General features: G+C 43.6%; 1 protein-coding gene across 4 annotated transcripts in view; it reads right to left on the bottom strand.

Annotated features, from left to right (window-relative positions):
* TRIM44 (tripartite motif containing 44) overlaps window positions 1-23,796 on the bottom strand; it is a 105,397-nt gene that overhangs the window by 57,062 nt on the left and 24,539 nt on the right. For all 4 annotated transcript variants that reach the window (XR_012159392.2, XR_012159393.1, XR_012159394.2 and 1 more), the window contains exons 3-4: window positions 10,491-10,730; window positions 5,419-5,438 (exon numbers count right to left, since the gene is read on the bottom strand). Coding sequence is in view for 1 of the 4 variants with exons in the window: in XM_073347982.2 (XP_073204083.1) it covers window positions 5,419-5,438; window positions 10,491-10,730 (260 nt within the window). In the remaining 3 variants the exon portion in view is untranslated. The remainder of the gene's footprint in view (window positions 1-5,418; window positions 5,439-10,490; window positions 10,731-23,796) is intronic.

Raw genomic sequence — 23,796 nt, 5'->3', positions numbered from 1 at the left:
TTAATATCTCTTTACTGTCACTGAGATAGCTTTAGTAAAGCTAGGGCTCCGATGGCTGTAGGGTTGGATGGGTGCCCGAAGTAACTCTCAAACTCTTCCTTTATTCATCACATTGAAGGATATTTGTAAGTGATGCAGGAATAAGAACCTATGATCATAAAAGTGCATGAGAAAATTACTGTCCAATATTGCTACAGTGTAAGTGAGCTATGTGCAGACTCCATAGAGCATGCACACTACTATGGTAGGGTGCAAGCTTCATTTTGTGCATGTTTGCTTTACAATCACTCTTCATTTTCATCAGGGATTTCAATCACTGTTGTTTAGAATAATGACGGGTTATATTTGGAATCCTAGGAAATGAGCAGTATAGAAAGCCCTGTAGCTCAGCTATTGCAAAGTAAGCACAGCATCCAGAATGTTTGATACTAGTATTGCATATATGGAAGGTGAAGTGGCTAAAGAAAGCATGGATGTGATAGGAGATACCAGGGCCGGCTCCAGGCACCAGCTTTCCAAGCAGGTGCTTGGGGCGTCATTCAGAATGGGGCAGCAGTTCGTGTCCCGCAGCGGCAATTCGGCGGCAGCTCCACCGCTTTTCCTGGAGTGGTGGCAATTTAGTGGCAACGGCAATTCGGCAGCAACTGCTTGGGGCGGCAAAATTGGTAGAGCCGCCCCTGTGAGATACTAAGCCATTTGTTACAATGCACAGAGGCTTGGAGGTAAGTGGGAAAGGTGAAGTCACTAGGAACCAACCATTTAGGCCAGAGAAATGGCATGTTAAATTTCTACTGGGGCTTTCATCATGAAGCGTTTTACACGCTATAGAAACAGAGCATGAGCAAAATGCAAACCCCGTGCAGCAGGAAGGCAACAGTAGAGAGGCAGAGAAAGGAAATTTTGGCAAGGACACAATGCAAATTCCTCCTCTTACAAAGAGGGCCATGAAATTTTTAGAATCCACAAAGAACATTGATTTTTAAAAGGACTTTATCCAACATACATGCACTTGTACATAGGCTAGATTAAGGCAGTCTAGCCCCTAGGAATACCCTTATATGGAGGCCTTGACAGTCCTGTCACCCTTTAACTGGGGTGGTAGTGGAAAGGGCCACCCACACAAAAGCTGAGGCCTCCACCACCACTACTCTTTGGACTAGTAGAGGCCTCTCCTAATCTCTGGGCCACCACATAAGAATGGCCATACTGGGTCACACCAATGGTCCATCTAGCCCAGTATCCTGTCTTCTGACAGTAGCCGGTGCTAGACACTCCAGAGGGAATGAACAGAACAGGGCAATTATCGAGTGATCCATCTCCGGTCGTCCAGTCCCAACGTCTGGCAGTCAGAGGCTTAGGGACACCTAGAGCATGGATTTGCATCCCTGATTATCTTGACTAACAGCCACCGATGGACCTATCCTTCATGAATTTATCTAGTTCTTTTTTGAACCCAGTTATTCTTGTGTCCTTCACAACATCCCTTGGCAATGAGTTCCACAAGTTGATTGTGCGTTGTGTGAAGAAGTACTTCCTTTTGTTTGTTTTAAACCTGCTGCCTATTAATTTCATTGGGTGACTGTTGGCTCTTGTGTTACATGAGGGGGTAAACAACACTTCCTTATTCACTTTCTCCACACCTTTCATGACTTTATAGATTTCTATCATATTCTGCCCCCACCACCTTATCTCTCTTCTAAGATGAGCAGTCCCAGTCTATTTAATCTCTCCTCAAATGGAAGCTGTTCCATACCTCTAATAATTTCTGTTGCCCTTCTCTGTACGTTTTCTGAGATAGGACGACCGAACTGTACACAGTATTCAAGGTGTGGGTGTAGCACGGATGTATATAGTAGCATTATGATATTTTCTTTATTATCTATACTTTTCCTAATGGTTTCTTTTAACATATCTGAAGCTGCTGCAGAGTCCAGCAACCCTGAAGCAGATTTTAGGTATGATGTGCCACTGAGTAGGTGAGAACTTCTGTACAGGCTGAGGCAGCTGGCCATGAAACCTGTCTTCCCATGGGCTGGGGTCCATCCCAAAAGGAGAGAGAACTCAACCCCTACCCACCTCAGCAGAGGGCCATGAATGGTAGGGTGGCTTGCAGAGTTTTTCGCTGGGGTGTGATATCAGCAAAGTCCTGCCAGAGCAGCAGGGACCAGCTCTGTTTCAGTGGTCTCGGTGGCCTTTGATGCTGCTTCTCCCTCTGTTGGAGTGGACAGACTCATGGCCAGCTGCCTCAGTCTATGCACAAGGTCTCATTTACTCCATGGCACATTTGACCTAAAATCTACTTCAGGGTCCCTCGACTCTACAGCAGCTTCAGATATGTTGAAAGAATTGAGATTTTTATCAACCAGACGATAGTCAGCACAGTAACCCCTGTGTTATTCTGATATTAAAGTCAATTCGACACTTCTTCCACATTTTCAGTGTACCACAGTGCATCCACAGTTTTTTGGGTTATTAACACGGTTGAGAGAGAATGCGAACACTGCATGGAATGGTCAACAACAACAGGCACAATATTACTTGTCCTGGGCTCCAGGCAATCCAAGCTGGTGCAAGAATTGGAATAGCAATTCATAGTGTTATTTTTAACTATACTCCCCCATTTACAGAAGTGTTGTTGCCTCTCCTGATCTCTCTCTTACATTAAGCTGCATTCCAAAATTGTTATCAGCACCTTTGTCAAAAAGATGCAGTTGACTTTCAGTGATTGTGAAGAGCATATCATAAATGAATGAATAAGAACAGCAAAATAGGCACCGAAGTGTTAGTTACAATAGACCCAGCCAGACAGAAGCTCAACATAAACAAACTAATCAGTACCAATGAGTACACCAGGGCATCTTCATGGAGGCAGCAATGCATCACTGGGTTCTAACGACTTAACACCATTTGTTACCTATCGGCTGCAATTTTGAAAGGACACTAAACCATCTGCAGCCAGATCAAAAGTCCCACACTAAACAGAACATGAAGAACTGCTTTACTTCTGTCATCCCATTACCTTAAACTGTTCATTCTTACCATACTCCCCAATTCAGCCCATCCACAGATTCAATTGTTCATTTAGGATCCTACATATGTAGGATGCTACAAGTCTTTTGAAGACTATTAGAATACATGTAACACTTTCCTGAGCATCAAGGAACTCCCAGTCTCTATTCAAGCCTAAATTAATTGTATCCAGTTTGCAAATTAATTCCAATTCAGCAGTGTCTCGTTGGAGTCTGTTTTTGAAGGCTTTTTGTTGTAATATTGAGATTTTTAGGTCTGTAATCGAGTGACCAGAGAGATTGACGTGTTCTCCGACTGGTTTTTGAATGTTATAATTCTTGACATAATTATAATATGTAATCTGATTTCTGACATCTGATTTGTGTCCATTTATTCTTTTACGTAGAGACTGTCCAGTTTGACTAATGTACATGGCAGAGGCGTATTGCTGGCACATGATGGCATATATCACAGACTCCAATGAGAGACTGCTGATTTGAAATTAATTTGCAAACTGGATACAATTAACTTAGGCTTGAATAGAGACTGGAAGTGGATGGGTCATTATACAAAGTAAAACTATTTCCCCATGTTTATTTCCCCCACCTCAACCCCACACTGTTCCTCAGACATTCTTGTTAACTGCTGGAAATGGCCCACCTTGATCATCACTACAAAAGGTTTTCTCTCCCCCCACACCCCGCTCTCCTGCTGTTTTAGCTAACTTAAGTGATCACTCTCCTTACAGTGTGTATGGTAACACCCATTGTTTCATGTTCTGTGTGTATATAAATCTCCTCACTGTATTTTCCACTGAATGCATCCGATGCAGTGAGCTGTAGCTCACGAAAGCTTATGCTCAAATAAATTGGTTAGTCTCTAAGCTGCCAATAGTACTCCTTTTCTTTTTAGAGTTATGATAATAAGCATTAAAGAAATAACTAAATTTTGGAAAGGTTATAAACCCGCATGCTTTGGGACATAAAACTACTTCTAACTAATGGGGGGTGGGAAGAAACTTTCCTTGTTAGGGCAATGAGTTGGTTATTCCTTGCTTTCTGGAGAGTTTCTTGTACCTTTCTCCGGCCACTGTTGAAGACATGATAATGAACCAGCCCCTATATTTAACAATTCACTTTCCCCCTTCTTTCTAATTCTTGGATTTAACATTTCAGCATGCATGCATTTTCTCATTTTAAAAAGGATAACATTTAATTTAGGATTGAATAAGAGTTACATAATGTAACAGTAACCACAGGGGTCAGCATGCACTGATTCTCATTGTACTTGTTCACTTTCGTAGCATAAGATTATAAAGGAGATTGGGTCCCTTCAGTTTACATCAGGGGTCTCAAACTCCCGTCCCATGGGCCAGCTGCGGCCGAGAACCTCCACAATGTGGCCTGGGGGCTCCAGCAATTTTGGGGCTGGGTCTCTCCCTTGGCCCTGCCTGCTGCTCCCGGGCACTCCCCTACAGGCAATTTACAATGGCCCGGGGCCCTGCCCACCACCGGCAGCACAGGGGAGCTGAGTGGTGTCTGCCTGCTTGCTCCACATGTCTGCTGGCCCCTCCCTGCGACACCGGGGCGGGGTGGGGCTGTGTCTCTGCACGCTGCCCCCGCCCTAAGCACCCCTGTGGCCAATGGGAAGCTGCGGGGGTTGTGCCTGGGGGCAGCTGCGCACGGAAGCCCCCTGGCCTGCCCTGCCTTGGAGCCCCAGGTAAGCACTGCACCCCGACCCCCTCCCAGAGCATGCGACCCCACCTCCTGCCCCAGCCCAGAGCCTGCACCCAGCACCCAAACTCCATCCCAGAGCCTGCACCCCAACCCCCTTCACCCAATCTCCCTCCCAGAGCCCAACCTTCTGCACCCAAACTCCCTCCCAGAGCCTGGTGGTGCACAGATTCATATTCTTTAAAACTGCTTTATAGGTAGGTAGCTTTACATTGCATTGGATTGGGTAAGGCCGGGAACAACAGCTTCTTTTACAGTCACTGAGCTTGAATAAATTTTTGCCCTGCCTAGATTGCTAGAGAAACAAAAGTTATATTATATTAAAACTGGTTCCAAAACAAAAAACTAGGCCAAATCCAGGTATACCTGAAGCTAACGGGAGCTGGCGGTGTTAAGGATCCCTGAATATCAAGCCATGTAGTTAGAGGGCTTAACTAGTGTTAGGTTCCTGAAGTCAGGCAGCTAAGTTTGAATATTCTGACGGAAGTGTCTTGCTTAAGACTGTGGAAGGAGTCGGAGGCACAACTAGGACTATACCTCTAGTGTTCCTGGATTTCAGTCCCACGATCAGTCCATTGGACTATGCTGCTTCTCACAATCTTTAATCTAAAGACATACGGCTTTTCAAATGGAATTTCAGACATTATAGACGAGCAGAGAAATGAAGTACTCTTACCTGCGTTCCTCATCGTTGCTCTGCAGGAAAAACAAAAACAGAAGCAGTGTTGGGTTTATCACTTTTCAAACATTTTAGTAATCTATTTACTATTGCATAGGCACATTCAGGGCTGGCTGTCTTTAAAGGCAGGAAAGTGTTTATACTCCAACAGCTGAGGTCATCATGATCACATTTAAAAATCACAGGCTTGGCTTGACCAGCGATCAAGAGAGACAGGTCATTGTTTATTATAAGGCCTACGTAGCCCAATATCCCCCAGCAGTATGCAATCACATCAATTTCCAATACAGTTGAAATATTTTCACATCCTTTAGGCCCCATTTTCCTCCCATCTGCACCAAAGGAGAATCTGGCTTAATGCAATCCCTTTGTGGTAACACCATCCTGTTACCTGCTACACAGACAGGTTGATCAGATATCCAGCATGTGTGGAAGCAGATGGTGTGTAAATGCACAAGGGCCTAATATTACCTGGCATCCGATAGTCTACATTTCTATATACACAGGGGAGTTTAAATAGTAACTACATATAAAGCAAAACATGCTGGGCTTGATTTTCAGTTCACATACACTGGTAAAGAAGAAATAGCTCCACTGAAGTCAATGAAAGTACACAGATGTAAAACTGGTGTGAGACAGAATCAGTCACTCTTCATTAAAGCTATTCATTCAGTACAAGAGCAGTAAAACTATTTAAATGAGATGTTAATACAGCACGAGCATTGCAATCACATCCGTCAAAAATTCTATGCAAATTGCAGTATTTCCACAATGGGGATATACAAACAACACTCCCATTCCACTGCCTTCCTCGGGAGAAAAGCAAAAGAAAAGAGCTATGTTAAGCAAGCAAGAAATCAGCTGATTTCTGATTGCTTGGACAGTCTGATAGGAAATATTATATGAACCAGCAGAGTCATGCAATTTCGTGATTTTCATAACTAGGCAACTCAACGTATCTACAGCATACCTCAATACATCTTTAAATGCTTAAATCATTTGCCTTATAGAACAGCTGACACCTGATGGACAAAAGCTTGACATTACCTTAGATAATTATGAAGGAGAAAATTATCTGTAAGCAAAGCTAAGGACACACGCACAAGTGGCAATTGTGTGGATTGTCATCTCCCCCAAGTCAAGTCACTATTCTGCATCCTATCAGGAACATTTCCACATCAACCATCCACTGCAGCAAAGAATCATGGCCAAATTTGGTTGCTCACCCCAGTATCTTTCACCTGCGTATCTGAGGTCAGTAACCAACCGCCCACTTGCTGAAGCAGACTTTGGTTTGTTCTTGCTGCACCCAAGATTGACATGTACCAATCAGCCTTCCAATCACAGAGAGAAAAGTTCAAGGGCCACAGTCAGGCTAAAAGCACAGTCAGACTTTTAAAAAGCATGTTCTTTTTCCTAGGTTACTAATCTAACCTTAGATTAAGAGAATTCCCACAAGTTTGATTTACTTTTCAATGCTATTTCTCTAGTTCCTTTCATTCCTCTCAGCTTGGACCTTCACTTCTCTTTTATAGTTAAATCTGGAGAGCAGAATTAGATCTACTTCAGTGTAAATCACAATCAGGTTTCTAAACAATTTCACTTTTAGGTTTTCAGGTACCAACACTAGGCTGCAAGTGTTTGGGTTGCAAGCTCCATGGACTAGGCTTATTCATTTAGAGAAAACACCCCATCCTCCCCCACGCCAACTTTCCACTGGAGTTTTGAAAATTCTACAAAACCGTATTTATTTACAAAGAATAATGAGGAGTGGACTGTTCACTTTGAATTCTACAACTAAGTACGGAGACTCCAGACACAAATTAATTCACAACCCTACCAGAAGTCATGCTGTTCCACCAGTGAATCCAAATTTCAGTTTCTGGCACACAGTGGGACAACTCAACTTCAGGTGTAACTGCACTGAAGTTAAAGGATTCTTAACATGGATTGATTTGCTCCATTGTTTCTGAAGTAGGGGGCTAAATTCTGCCCTTGGTGAGGCTGTGCAAGGCTGCTGACTCCAGCAGGGTTGCATGATTGTAACCAAGAACAGAATTTGGCTTTTTAGGCTTGATTCAATCACTGTCTTGCACTTGATGTAGTCATATACAATTATACAAGGGAATGCAAAGCGGGTATAAGATTACCAAAGCAGATCAGTAGCACTCTTACATCCACTTCACAATCACTGTGCTTGGGGCAAAGGTGGCTTCAAGCTTTCTTTGAGTTCCCTGTGTTCTGGGCTTGGCAGAGCTCTGTCTGGCCCTCAGAAAAACTACAATAGCCTCAGGGTTACTCTACCCTTTCTAATCTAGGTTTCAGAGTAACAGCCGTGTTAGTCTGTATTCGCAAAAAGAAAAGGAGTACTTGTGGTACCTTAGAGACTAACCAATTTATTTGAGCATAAGCTTTCATGAGCTACAGCTCACTTCATCGGATGCATACTGTGGAAACTGCAGAAGACATTATATACACAGAGACCATGAAACAATACCTCCTCCCAACCCACTCTCCTGCTGATAATAGCTTATCTAAAGTGATCACTCTCCTTACAATGTGTATGATAATCAAGTTGGGCCATTTCCAGCACAAATCCAGGTTCTCTTACCCTCATGGTCTCTGTGTATATAATGTCTTCTGCAGTTTCCACAGTATGCATCCGATGATGAAGTGAGCTGTAGCTCACGAAAGCTTATGCTCAAATAAATTGGTTAGTCTCTAAGGTGCCACAAGTACTCCTTTTCTTTTTTCCTTTCTAATCTACACTCTGTTTCCCCTGGCTCCCAGAAAGGAGAGAATAGCCAGAGAAGAACATGCTGCAGACACATTTCCCAGTTCAATTTCCCAGCTGGGTCTGCCTGCTGTTGCAGGCTGGAAGCTCCCCCTAAACCTCAGCAGTATTTAGGAGTCTTGTTATGTTGTAAGAGCAGCATAAAGGGGCCTTAGTGTAACAGAATTGGACCCTTTATGGTTGGAATGTACAAGATTCAAGCCAGTGGTGACTCAAATTCAAGACAGTGATCTTGAACCAGGGACTGGTAGCAAAGCAATTATTATTTATAGTGCAGTAATGCTCCAGTTATGTACCAGGACCCCATTGTGCTAGGTGGAGGTTCTTCAAAGCTTGGTTAAGAGGAAGCACCAGGACACCTTAACAGTTAGACTCATACAAAATTCTGATTTTAAGACCTTCACTTTAAGTGCACAACCTCTAGGTACCAGTGTCAAAATGGCTAGTGTCACAATTTAGCAACACTCTTCTCTCACTGCTGGAGAAACAATCTCTTCATGGTACCACTGCTTTAGGCATTTCAGTGGCAATTCACTGAATAATGTGAAAGCAATTGAAAAAATAGCAATTGAACACAGAATCTAGTGCAGAGATTGGCAACCTTTGGCACACGGTCCATCAGGGAATTCTGCTGGCGGGCCGGGCCGGTTTGTTTACCTGCAGCGTCTGCAGGTTTGGCCGATCGCAGCTCCCACTGGCCAATGGTTGCTGATCCCGGCTCTAGTGGTACCAACAGTGAAAGACTGTTGATTCAACTCCACTATAAAAGTGTCTTCAGTTCCTTTTACATTACAGGTGCAATTGCATCAAAAGATATTGAGCAGAATTAATTTGTTCCTAGAACTTCTTATGGCTCAAGTTTTAGTTCTTGACCTGCTGGGATTCTTTCCAACCTGAGTTTCTTAATTCATCCCTGCTGTAACTCCAGGAAAGTGGCTACAGTTTCACCAGGGCTGAATTTCAACCACTGTCTGTGAAGATGGTTAAAAGAGATCTTATGTGAAATAAAACCATACATCTTTCCCTCATAGAAAGGATTAAACTGCAAACCTGTATTCCCATATGTGGGCCTTATACAGGTGTTCAATATTAGATAATAAACTCTTTGGGGCAGGGACTCTCTCTTACTAAGCGTACAGTGCCTAGCACAAAGAGGTTCTGATCTTGGTTGGGGCCTTTGGTCGGTACTGTAACAAAAACAAACACAATTCCACATTGATGTACACAACTACCACATGTGAAGAATTGGCTTCCCTTAGCAGGCATATATAAAGTTACCATATCATTATATGGTCTAAACAGTTACAGGAATTTCATTTACCATGTAATGAACACTCCGAAAAGCTAGTGTTTTATGAAGCTTTTACAGTGCTGAAGATAGAGGAAGCATAAATTAATGGGTAAAGTGATAGACAAGGGAGAGGCAAATTGGTTTGGGGAAAAACAAAAGCAAAACAACAAAAAACCCACTGCAGGCTTTTAGAACTGAAGCTGTGCACATTTGAAGTGTTTGACTAGGCTTCCCCTTTCCCTACCACAACCATAATCCCCCCTGCCCTGCCCTACCCCCGCCCGCATCTTTGCACTTCGGGATTCAAAGGAGGACTAGAAACAGAAATGACAGTTACATGAGATTTTTTTTAGTTCAGGTGTGCATCCTCAAGGAGTTTGGCTATAGATGAATTTTGCTTATCTAATCCCAAACTCAGAACTCAGGTAGGGAGAGAAGAGTGCTGTTCAGCCTCTGACCCTTGAGATCTACATATAGTTTAAGAACCAAGGATGGAATACCACTGACCTAGGTGTTTCATTTTCTCAGGAACGCACATGCACTATTATATCTACAATAGTTCTGCTATGCCAAAAATGGGTATCCCAAGTGGAGCGGTGAGGGTGAGGGCAGGCTGGCTGGCTATTGTAACCCTGAAGCTCACCACTTGTTAGCCATGTTACAAGAATGTTAAAGCATTCTCTGGATGTTTTATGAAGCAATAGCACAATTCAAAAATTACAACTGCAGTACACTAGAAATCCACTATTAAGTGGTTACAGGCATTTGGCTTTGTGCCCCTTTAACCACTTAAAGAATGTGAGTATCCAATATGACCGCACAACTCATCCTGCACTATTACTTGCATCTTGGCTTATCACCTCAGACATTTAGTGGCATTTGAGGGCATCTTTAATGTTGACATATGGGAGACTGCTTTCCTGCATCCATCACAACGTTGTGTTGCCTCCTGCCATAATCATTTAATCTGCTCTTAGTTTTTACCTCAGGCTTGAGCAGGGCTAACTCATTGAAGGTGTTCAGCTGCCTTCTGATCTCTGCCATCTCAGTCATCAGCTTTGCCATGTGGACGTTGATTTCCGCCAGCACCTCTGTCACATGAGCAGTGGCCACCGCTTCCTGGAGGTCCACTAGGTGGAGAGCTTTCCGTTCCTCCTCACAGACCAGCCGCCGTACAGTGTCAAACTCCTGCTGAACACACAGTTTCATCTCACTCCGAGTCACCTGCAGGTCACACACACGGGAGAGAACGTTGCTTGTCAGAGAACAGCTTTATAGTGCAAGTGTCTGAGCTATCACCCCTTCGGTGATTGTTTGGAAGCAGGCAAAGCATTGAACTGATCCCTGCTCCCCAGGCATCTGAGAACCTCTTCTCCATTGCTGCACCTGTTTGCCCCCAAAACAAAAGCCTATTACAAAATATTTCCAGAAGAGGCCCATTCCTTCAAACTAGAAGTCATCGTTTTCCTCCTTCAAGTGAATCTCTGATCTCCATCCGTAAATGGAGTTCATTCCCCACACAGAAAGGATGACAGCGAGGCTGTTTTTGTTGCCACTCCAGCAGCAACATAACTCTCCCTCGCATTTCTGTAGAGCCTTCAAAACCCCTAAGTCCCAGGCTGCTCCCAAGTCTACATTTCATGCCACTAGGCTGGAAGTGTAGAGGTCTGGCTCTATATTTAAACAGGAGATTCTGTGCAGCAGAGTCCTAGATTAATCCCTGTAGGCTAAATGACTGATGGATTCAGAGGTGTGGTGAACCAAAGCTAAACATACTTAATAAACCTGACAAGATCAATTACCGGATAGCAAGTGGGACATTATCTCATTTACCAAAGATTAGGATACAGCAGTTAAAGTAAAGTAAAATTATTTTAACTTGGAAGGTCTCAAAATTGGCATAAAAAAAGAGACTCGAGGTAAACAAAGGTTTTCTACTGCAGCAAGGTGAAGGACCCAACAGTTAACAACAAAACTGTCTGACTACGTCAGTACACTTCACAGCACTTTGTCTGAGGTCTTGTCTACACTACCGCCCGGATCGACGGGCAGCAATTGATCCAGCGGGGGTCGATTTATTGTATCTAGTATAGACACAATAAATCGTCAATATTGTGTCTAGTATAGAAACAATAAATCGACCGCTGATTGCTCTAGCATCGACTCCTGTACTCCATCTCAACGAGAAGCATAAGGGGAATCAACAGGAGGGCACCTTGTGAAGACACTGCGGTAGAGTAGATCTAAGTATGTCGACTTCAGCTACGTTATTCACATAGCTGAAGTTACTTAACTTAGATTGATTCCCCCTTCTCTACCCATAGTGTAGACCAGCCCTTAGGCTTGGTCTGTTCTACAGACTTACGTTGGTATAACTATGTTGCTCAGGGGTGTGGAAAGTCCATATTCCTGAGTGATGCGGTTACATTGACCTAACCCCTAGTCTAGACAGTGTTAGGTCGATGGGAGAGCTTTTCCCGCTGACAAGCTACTGCCTCTCGGGGAGAAGCTCTCTTGTCGGCATAGGTAGTCTTTTCACTAAGGCTATGTCTACACTACCACTCATGTCGGCAAAACTTACATCACTTAGGGATATGAATATTCTACCTCCCTGAGCGACATAAGTTATGCCGGCATAAGCAGTAGCGTGCACAGCGCTACGTTGGTGGGAAAGCTTCTCCTGCCAACATAGCTACCACCGCTCACTGGGGGTGGATTAATGTCTACAGGAGAACTCTCTCTCATCAGCACAGAGCAGCTGCAAGAGAGCTTACAACAATGCAGCTGCATCAGTACAGCTGTGCCAAAGTAAGCTCTCTAGTGTAGACACAGCCTAAGCGCTACAGTGGTGCAGCTGCGCCCCTTCAGTGTTGGATGTGCAGATAAGCCCTTAGTTGCGCAAGTGGTACGGGATGAACACTGCACATAGTTTTCCCTGTAGTTCCTCTAGGATATGGATATCAAAGAAGGGCCACACCAATTAAGTAAAGAAATTGGAACTAGATCATTCATTGCCACAGCATCCTTCTCTTTATGAACTTCAAGTAATTGTCTCGCTCTACTATTTTCAGCCTGGTAAAGAAAGTCCTGCAAATATACAATCCTGGCATTATATTTACTTGTCGTCCTTTGCCATGATGATTATTGATGAATAGACTAATGATTTTACTTAAAAATTAGTAAGTCATTTGCTCACCCTGGAAGGACAGAATTTTGCAAGACTAGTGTTTATATAGATAGTTAGCTTTGAAGAAAGGTCCCTGACTGACAGCCCTGGAGGTTGAAGTCTTCTTTTTATCCACAGAACAGATACAGCCCTGGCAGCAGCAGTCTAAGCCTCCCCCTACATTGACTCAAAACGCCCTAGCCACACCCTTGAGCAAAAGTATATTTCAGAACATGATCTGACCACTATGTAAACTGGGAGTAACTCCACTTACACCAATTAAGTTTGAACGGTGTAAGTGAGTTTAGAATCAGGTTGTGTGTCTGTAAAGGCCCTTGGCACATAACTGGCACCATGTAAATAAATAAATATTTTTTAAAAAGGACACATCAAGATGACTGCATGAGTCGCAAAACTGAGAACAGGAACACATTCGTTATGCTGACAACCCATTTTCACACTCCTCATGTAAAGGTTCTGTTAATCCTGACGAATATTCAGTTTCCTCTGAACAGGGGCCTGTAATTAAATGCATAAATTCACACTTCCTAAATAGGAAGGCTTGCCAGAGCCTTCAGACTATGGCAGTTTTTCCATATGCTTTTTGCTTTAATGGAAAATTTTTCCGTTTTCCAATTTATTAAAAAAGAATAAGAGCAATAATGAAGATTGTCCATTTCAGCCTTTAGGTGCATGTACGAATGCTAAGGTCATCTACATCTGTCACCAAATCAATGCCAAAAGGACTCCCTATTCTCCCACCTCAAAGGGAAACCCTCAAACACTTTTTCCGCAGACCAAAAAGCTTTTCCTGAGATGACAGTAATAAAATAATAAAGATAGAACAAATTCATTTGTATTGGGAGGTTGGGACCTCACTGTACTAGCCATGGTACAAACTCTTAGTAAAACAGACAATCCCTGCCCCCAAGACAAAGGAAGCATTCTCCTCATTTTAGAGAGGGGAAACTGAGGCACACAGTGATTAAAAGCTCATTTCCCATTTATGCACCAAAATAGATGGATTTGAGAGAGCTCAGGATTTTGGGTGCTAAGTTGATCTGAAAGTTTAACCACAAATGTAGGGGAGCTTCTGGATGTTGAGCAGTTTTGAAGATCTGGCCCCAGCTGTGGGTGCTGAGAACTTCAAAAATCTGGACTTAAGTGACTTTACCCAAAGTTGCACTGAAAGTCTTTCGCAGAAAAAGGAACGGAACTGAGATTTCTGGAACCTCAGTCCAATGCCTTAACCACAAGACCATCCTTCCTCGCATACACCTTGCAACATACCCTGTGGGAAAATAGTCTCAGATTCAAGTGCAGTAAGAGGAGCAGTGAGCTCCAGAGTGAATGGCCCTCCTCTGGGACCAGCCTTCCCTCAGACCTCAGACTTACAAACCAGAAGGCTCTGAGCTCAACTGTGCCAGCTGATCTTAAATGCCAAGTTGGTGCCTGAATAGGCTGCTTCTGCACTGGCAAAACTGGACCCATTAGTTCAGCATCCATATTGCAACACTGTTGTTCGCAATAGTGGATAGCCTACAGTTAGATGATGCTGTAGCAAGAGCAGCATTTCTACACTCCAGCCCTCACCACTGTGCCCACCAGCAGAGAATTAGGCATCCACTTCTTTCCTAGCACAGGCAAACTGAGTGGGAGATGATCTCCAAGATCCAGGATTAAAACTACAAAAGGTTTTCTTTTCCAACACCTTGATTTACCCATGGAAACCAACTGAAAGCACAGACACATTACAACATGCTCCATGTGAAATCCTGGTCATTATGCAGGCAGCCACTCTCTCACTAGCTGAAGTCTGAGTTACCTTCTCAGGTTGCCCCACAAGGAGTGCATTGTGGTAATGCAACCAGAGTCCTTATTTGTCTCACACAGACTTGAATTCAATAAAGAAATTCATAGCCAAAGGGGGCATGACCTTCCCTCAGAGGAAGCATTCAGTAGCTCCTCAGGACAGAGATGGTCTTTGTCTGTGCCTTGTGCATCAGCGAGAATACAGTCAGACCTTAACAAAAACTCTGATCTTACGTTCTCCTTTCCTAAATATACTGGGGCCAAGCAGAATGTGTAAGATCAGATCACCACTGTTCAGACTGACAGATCTAGTCTAGGAGTTGTACTATGATGTGTTCTGGAAAGGAAGATGTCACTCCATAGCAGAGTCCCTCCAAGACTCTAGGGAAATGAGGTGCAAACAAAAGACAGTTTAAGTCGGCACCTAGGACATATGGGCAGTTTGGAAGTGCAAAAGAACAGATGAACCTTTCAATTGCAGTATTACCTCAGGTTAAGATGAAACAGGGGAGCGAGGGGAAGAGAAAATACAACTTTTCAAATCCAATAGTTTTCTGAAAAATAATTAGACTAAATAACATCACTTTGTTTATACAGCATCTTTCATCTCAAAGCACTTTCCAAATGTAGATGAATCTAAAAACTTGTAATGGATTAGAGTAATCCTTTACCAAAATGCAGTCACTTCTGGAGTCAAACTCAGCAGCTCCTGTTTACCGCTACAGAACAAGAGCGCTGTGTGCAAGTGAAACTGAAGACAGAATTTAGTTAGGGAGAATTAAATTCCTATTGTTAGAATTTGGCCAGCACACCAAGTTTAACACCCCCTTGGCGATACAAGCAGGACTGTTAATGAACACAAGCAAGCAGGACCTCAGCTTTACATATCTTCTGAAAAGACAGAAACACAGCACACCATGATGCGGTACTCTCGCAGCGACAACTCCAAGGGAAGAGTTGCCCTCTGAATTACCAACAACATTCCTTGCAGCACCGCAGCCTGGTTGCGGCCATCCCATCCAAGTACTGACCCAATCTTACCCTACTTAGTTTGCAGTCTGATGGGATCACAGTAAATGGGGGTTTCAGAGTAACAGCCGTGTTAGTCTGTGTTCGCAAAAAGAAAAGGAGTCCTTGTGGCACCTTAGAGACTAACCAATTTATTTGAGCATAAGCTTTCATGAGCTACAGCTCACTTCATCGGATGCATACTGTGGAAAATGTAGAAGATCTTTTTATACACACAAAGCATGAAAAAATACCTCCCCCCACCCCACTCTCCTGCTGGTGGGGGGAGCAGCAGAGTGGGGTGGGGGGGGAGGTATTTTTTCCTGCTTTGTGTGTATAAAAAAGATCTTCTACATTTTCCACAGTATGCATCCGATGAAGTGAGCTGTAGCTCACGAAAGTTTATGCTCAAATAAATTGGTTAGTCTCTAAGCTGCCAATAGTACTCCTTTTCTTTTTAGTAAATGGGGGGTTAGGTGCAGGGCATCTTTGAAATCTACACTCCTTCACAACCCCCTCCCCCCAAAAATGTACTTCCAATGTCTGAGTGACTGCAGCAGCACAGCCCTTGAGTGCAGGACGAGGACAACCTATAAATCTAGGCCTGGGTGAAGTTTTTTGGCTGAAACTTTTTTTGGCTGAAAAACACGGATTTGGTGACGCACATGTTCTGCAAAGCTGACACACTTCACTGCACACTATTCAAACCCTGCTCCAAAAGGCAGAATTTCTTCATGGGCAACACCCCTGTGAGATGAGGCAGTATTATCTCACAGAAGGGGAAACAGGCACAGAGCACTTAGGTCAGGATAATCTACTAATTAGGGATGCCCAATCTGAGACAACTAGGACCTGGTTTTTTCAGAGTACATTACCTCATATAGCATTTCATATATTCAAAGCACAGCTCCCACTGACTTCACTTGCAGCTGAGTGCTCAAGACTCCTGCAAATTATACACCAGGGTCTCCAGTCAGGCACCCAGAAACTGAGGCACACACAATTAGTGGCCACTTGTAAAAAATCTGGTTTAAGTGACTTGTCCAATATCACATAAGAATTCTGTGGCAGAGGCAGGGATTGTGAAACTGGCAAACCAGATGCCAGCTCATCCCAAGGTCCCCATGCCTCAGTTGAATACTGACAAATACATGGCTGAAATCAGTCTGGCTCATCTCTGTGTTAGCATTGTTAAAACAGGATTTAGAATGATAAGAATGTGTTTAGACTTTATTGAATGCTCGTGAGTTGCTGCATGCATTAATCTCACTGATAAGATCTGTATCCCATATGGTAAGGTAATATTTGAATATTGGCATTTTAAGCCTTTGTAACTATGTAAATCATCAGAAAGGAGAGAGACATTAACTAGAGTGAAATGCTGGTCTCCAACAGAAAGTGTTATGACCTGCCTGACAAGGAATGCCCCTGGACACCAGATGGACTGAAGTGGAACATTAAAGAGGACAAAAGACTTTTCTTTTGTTTTCTCTTTTCCTGGCTCTGCCCCCATGAAGAGAATTCTTGCAAGTTAATTCCTCCCATCAGCTGAGTTTGCCGCTCAAAACAGAAGGAAGAAACAAAATAAAAGCCTCTAATAAGGAGGAACTGCATCTCATTGCTACTTGGACAATGGGGAAAAAGGTTCCTAGGAAAAAGTAAGGAATCACCAGCTGCTTAGGCTGGGTTAGCCCTTTAAGACAACAGAGCATGTTCATTGTAGAAGTTTCTTTCACCTTTTGAAAATTTAAGAGTGTAACTCATTTGTATATATGTTTACCTGCTGTAACCTTGTAAATAACATTTCCTTTTCCTATTGATAAATCCATATAGTTTATTATAGGATTGGCTACAAGTGTTTTGTGTGAGATCTACAGTGCAACTGACCTGGGAGAAGTGACTGGTCCTTTGGGACTGGAAGTAACCTGAATACTGCTGTGATTCATGGTGTAAGTGACCATCTATCACAAAAGTAGACTTGCTTAGGTGACAAGATAGATTGGAGCAATCAAGAGGACTGCCCATGACACCATGTTTAAGCTGTTATAGTGCTTAAGGCATTCATAACTGATAACTGGCTGGTGAAATCTAAGTATAGAACTCACCGCCAATCTGGGATTTGTGCCCTGGTTCTTAACAGTCTGCCCCAAAGTTTCATGACTGGAACAGAATCCAGTTCTCTAGGACATCATTCAACTGCCTTAACCAAGAGACTCTCCTTTTTATTCCTGCAATCCCCTGCCTCATTCACCATACATCTACCAACTTCTGCAACAAACAAAGGAGGGGGTTCTACAGACAACAGCCTCATTTACTACACAATCCTCATCACTCCCATCATGTGCACTGAATGAAGCTGGGCCTCTGGAAAATATAGTTTGTGATCATGTAATTAAAAACTATATCCTAATGCCTATACACACAAGGGGGCTGAACTACGGTTGCACCAAGCAACCTTAATTCTGGCATTTCCTAAAGATCAAATGCTTGACTTTGCAAGCTTAATGCTCTTTTAATCTAGTTTTGTGTGTGTGTTTTTTTCTAAAAAAACTGAAAAAACAGAAATTCCATAACGTGGAATCATACTGACAGCCATGTGGGTCATTAGAAGAGTTGGAACCTTTAGATCCACTGCACAGACCACTTCCACATGAGCAAACGGAGTAAATTATAGCAATAGTAGGTTGTCATCCTCTATAAGGACCACTACGGATTAGAGAAGGATGAGGTTTCACATATATATGCTGACTGCAGGAGGAATGGGGAGACTCAGGAATCTTGGGTTTCTTTCCAGGGTCAGGCGAGGTGTGCACTATAGCATACACAAACCCCTCGGAGCATCCTCCCCCAAGCTTGAACCTCTTCGGCCCCATCCTCTACAGCCTGTTCCTGTCCCAGTCCTGTCACTTCCCCACTCCAGTCTTATTTTCCTTGCCTACCCTGTCCCAGTCTATACTCCTAAGGCTTCTCATCCCCGTCACAGTCTTCTAGCACAGCCAGTCCTAGTCTCCCCATCCTAGCTACTTCTTTGATCTGCCTCTACCCTCCTGTCCTCACCCACCCTCCGATCATTCTCTCCCTGGATTCCCAGCCCCTTCCACTGGCTCCCAGTCCTAGTTTTCCTTCCTCTGCTCCTCAGAGAATCTCCTTCTCCCTCCTCCTACCACATCCCCAGCTCCTTGTATGATCTATTGCCCTAGCTAGTCCCAATTCTACCCCCACACCCCAGCTCCACCATATCTGTCACCACTCCCCTTCTAAGTCCATTCTTCCCACACTGGTTCCCAGTCCCAGTCTCCCACACCCATTTCCCTTGCTTGCTCACACCCACTGCCTCTCCTCCCCTGTCCCAGTCAGCAAGTCCCACTCCCTACCCTCCGCAGTTCCCAGTCTCTGTTTAGCATAACCAAGCATAACTCCCAGTCATTCCCTCCAATCCAGTCCCACCAGCCTCCTTGTCCCAATCTACTCTTCCCCTCCTGGCCCCAGTCCAGCTCTTGTCCCCTCTGTACTCAAATCAGGCAGTTTCTTCCTCCACACTATATGGGCATGGGGCGGGAGGGGGGGGGGGAAGAGAAAGGAGTTACAGGGGGAAGAGGTGAAGCTAATTGAGAGCACAGGAAAAACAGGTTCTCTGCTCTCAGGTCCAGTCCCTAGTCTTATTCCAACCTGGAGCAACAAGCAAAAGGCACATCCTGACACAGAGGATACCACCCTGTCAAATTTCAAGTCTCTGCACCAAAGTAACAGTATGCTAGACCTTCTCAAGAAAAGGTTACCAACATTTTTCTAAAAAACGTTGCAAAACATCTTTTCCCCCTTAACCTCATTCTCAAAAATGGCTGAACTGTTTTGGCTAAAAAGTTTCAAACAAACCCAGTCTCAGATGGACACTTGGCATGGACAATTTCAGTGTGACCAGTTAAAGTTGGGTTTCAGAGTAGCAGCCGTGTTAGTCTGTATCCGCAAAAAGAACAGGAGTACTTGGGGCATCTTAGAGACTAACAAATTTATTTGAGCATAAGCTTTCGTGAGCCCAAACAAATTCGTTAGTCTCTAAGGTGCCACAAGTACTTCTGTTCTTTTTGCAGCTAAAGTTGGCTATAGTTATAACCAACTGAAAACGGTCTTATAATAGAAAGTCCCGGGCAACCTTTATAGTAAGCAGTGCTACCAGCCCCACCTATATCAGTTAAAAACGAGAAGGAAAAAAGAATAGAATTAATAACACACAAAACACAATAGCTTTGTAGGTATCATTCTGTGAGCCTCGGACAGGTAGTCCCAGATCTGCTGGCTACTTGCTGATAACAGCCCTGCAAGACAGGATACATTTCCCCCTTTAATTGACACTATTAGATAATGATGGAAACCTGTGCTGGAAGTACTCCTTGAAAACACTCACAGGGCATTCTCCAGCAAAAACTTGCAAGGGTCAAGGGCAGAAAGCAGCACAAATAGAAAGCTGAAATGGCTCACTTGCTTCTGAAGCATTCATCCTATTAGCCAGACTACCTGCCAGGTATAAAGAAAGCCATTCTGTGCTCCACCTTATGAGGAAAGGGCTGAAATGAAAGTAGAATTGAAACTACAGATCTAATAATAAAAATCAAGGCAAGAGTACTTCTACCTCAGATGCTCATTTGAATGGTCGCTGTTCTTGGGGAAAAGAAAAAGAAAAAAAAAGCACTTCTCTGAGAATCTGCCCTGTCCCAGCCAGCACAGAGAGCAGTCACAGTAGCACGAGCACCCTAGCGGTTTGAACTTCATAAGCATGAAATGAAAATGTCTTCATTTGTTCTTGATAGTTTTATCCTGCTGCCTTCCAGGGCTCTGATTTGCCATAGAAATGATGGATTTTGTTGATATTTTGAGTTTAATTAGAGGGCTGGATCTGCATGTCAAAAAACACTCCCTGAACAGCGTTTTTTCAAAAAAATGAAACACCTAACAAGCGCCATGTCTCAAATAAATCTGCAACCCCCACATAATTTCTAAACCAGGTTCTCTCTATATATTAGGGCAGAACCAAAATGGAAACTGGCAGCACAGGGCCCACCCAGGTTTTACTGCTCCCCCAGACTATATGGCAGGGGTTCCCACGGGACATCTGCTGGTCAGCTAGCTCTTGTTAAAGCATCATCTGTCAGTACATTGGAGATGGGAATGAGAAAGGCAGCAAGGGGGGGTAACTTTGCCTAGTGAGGAGGTTTGTAATTTGATTGTAAATAGAACATTCCTTTTTTTGGTTTCTCCAATGTATCCACTACATTAAAGAGAAGTGGCCATAACCTGACAGATCCTCGTCTACACTGGACACACAATGGCTCAGCTGAACCACTGTAATGTTCAACAGTCCCAGGTAGTCACACTAATCATCATGCTTTGTGTAAAACAAGTTCAGTGTGTTCCCACACAGCACTCACATCACTGTATTACCAGTCAGTTGAGAGTACGTACCCTACAGTTCCCAGCACAGCTCTCTGACATAGGGGTTTGTCAGAGCAGCAATCCATGCTTGGAGTTTTGAATTTTCAAAATATAAACTCTGTAAGTTGCCATTCCATTGTATAAAACAGTGGGTATTTTGTAAAATTAATGCAGATCAGCAGTGCATAAAAGGTGTAGGGGGAGCTGACAGCAACTCCTATATTTAGCTTGCCTAACACTTCCCAAAATAAAAGGTTCTTGCAACTTGTGAGAGACACTCCAACACCTCCATGTTTGCAGCAGGCCTTTGAAACGCAGCTACAGGAAAGCTCTCTGGCTCGAGAAGTGCCTTTTCTTTGTCCTTTGAAAGGACAGTGGGTTTTCCAGATATATTAACTGCTAACAATTGTCATTTCCCTTCTCTTGCTTGTATTCCTCAGGAATACGGGGAGAGAATGCTCAAGTAATAACTGAACACACACATTCTAATGAGCCATGCCCACCCTGCCACCAAAGCAGTAGTACACTGCACAGTGAGAATGCCTGAGAGCTGCTGGAATGGGCAAGAGGGCAAAGAGAGCCTGGATGGCTCCTGACCCCCTGCCTCCATCCATCAAACCCAGCACATGGCCCCATACCTCTCCCTGGAGGTGCCACCTGGGGCAGGAATCAGGAAGAAAGAGAGCTGTGTCACGCTCATCACAAGTACTCCCTAGAGTAGGCCCAGAAACCCATTTCCCAACCCCCAAGACAGTACCTCAGCTGGCAGCAGGAGAGAGGAGTTGTGTCCTGTGAGTCCAACATTACTTGGCCAAAACAAATTACATTGAGAAGTGGGGGGAGGGGAGAAAAAGAGGCCTTATACTTAATTTGATGGCGTCTCTTTGTAACATGGTAACTTAGGAACACTGCCTCCCATCAAACTACAAAATTTCAGGGAATGCTCTAAGCATCAAGAACCCTGTTTATTTGGTGAAAATCAGAAGGGAAAAATGGGGGGGGGGCACACAGAACCCTTGGCATCTGGTCAGCAAACTCAACTGGTTGCAGAGCTGCAACTATATATCAAACCAGTTATAAATATTGACACAATGAATGATTTATCAGACAGAAAGAAAAGAAATAATCGGGGAGGGGATGCACAGAGCCCCAGCATTGGAGTAGCAAACAAGAAGCTGGGGGGGGGGGGGAAGAACAGGTGGGGGGGGAAGGAGAAATACAATGAGCTCAGAAGTAATGAAGTGTGCAACCCTCTAATGTATGTACTGTAATACATTATGTATTTAAACAAGAAATGCTCTAAGACTGCATACATTGCACTTTATAAACACATAAAAAGTTACAGAACCTGCAATATAATAAATCAGGATTGCAGAAGACCTTAAACAGAGCAGTTGAAAGAGCAATCACAAGACTGCCGGAGGACTAGTACAATAGCCATGCTTCCTTTGTACGCCAGCACTGCAATAGGGATGAGCCTCGCGAAACCGAGGTACGGAGCCTAAGGGTATGTCTATACTGCATGCTTTTTTTGGCAGTATAGAGAATATGTACATGCATAGCCCCCCAGCACAGAATAGTTGTGTAGACCATGACACCTGGGCCATACAGCTTAGTTGAACAGGCCCAAAGGGTATGGGTATGTATGTATGTGAGTTTTGCAAGGTCCTAGGGTGGCCAGGTGTCCTGTTTTCGACCAGAAAGACTGGTCGAAAGGGGGACTTGTTGGTGTCCAGTCAGATCTGTCAGATCTACTGACTGGACACCCAAAGTCCATTTACAGCAGGCGGGGGGAGACACCTAGTCATTACCCACGCCAGCCCCACTCAGCTGGAGCCGCCTCCTACCTGCATCGGGCAGCTGCAGCTCCCAGACCGGGCTCTGCAGGGGGAAGAGCAGCGAGCGATGGGGGTAGAGAGAAAGAGGAGCAAACGGGGGGTGGGAACTCAGAGGAAGGGGCGGGGCAAGGGAGGAGTGTGCAGTTTTTAATATATTACAAAATCGGCAACCCTATATGTAAGCCCCTTTGTTTTCAGTTTAAACCTATTTTTATTGAAAAATTCCCAGGTTTTTACAAAAAATATTATCCAGTTTTTTCTGATTTTCACCCTACTTTTGTATCATTTAAATATATAAAAAACAACTTGTTTTATTAGGACAATACAATACGTTGCATGAGATATATGTATTACGATAATACATTAAGTTGGGTGTATATGCAAAGCGGTCTGTTGAAGTAAGGCTATATATTAGTCTAGAAGATACATGCAATAAAGAAACAGGCACGTATGCAAGCTCTGAAGTGCGTACGCATCTGAACATATTGATGAATCTCACAACCACCACATACACATTTCAAGCTGTTAGCAGATAATGGTTTAAAGATTTGACACATTAAATGGGAAGAAAATGAAAACCTGTATCAGAATACATTTCAGAACACAAGGAAGTATTCAAGTCTTAAAAAAAACAAATAGGAGAGAAGTATGAAGTGAGCGTATGCGCTGCAAATGGTGTGGCCCAATTATTAAATGTAAATATTTATAGGTTAATAGTTCTAAGTCTACAACAGTAAACTGTTTATTCAAATGAAAAAAGTTTTATTTGGGGATTAGAGATGTATTGTTTTCTCAAACTCAGAGGTGGCATTGTGTTTTGAGTTCCGTTTTAGTTCTGCAGCCAACCACTTAAATGCTTTGAGTTCCGTTCATCAATCTACCGAATACTTATTTCTCCTGTCTTTCCAGCCACCAAAATAAACCCTGATATTTACCCAGAAAAATTAACAGGTTTTTGCACCGATTTTCACCTGTTGTGGTGGTGGTGGTAATAAACACTGATAAATACCCAGGAAAAATTAAATAATAAAAACTG

The sequence above is a fragment of the Lepidochelys kempii genome, chromosome 6, assembly GCF_965140285.1.
Source record: "Lepidochelys kempii isolate rLepKem1 chromosome 6, rLepKem1.hap1, whole genome shotgun sequence".
NCBI classification, from domain to species: domain Eukaryota; kingdom Metazoa; phylum Chordata; order Testudines; family Cheloniidae; genus Lepidochelys; species Lepidochelys kempii.
Note: the sequence above shows the minus strand (reverse complement) of the source record. Positions and strands in the feature narration are given on the sequence as shown.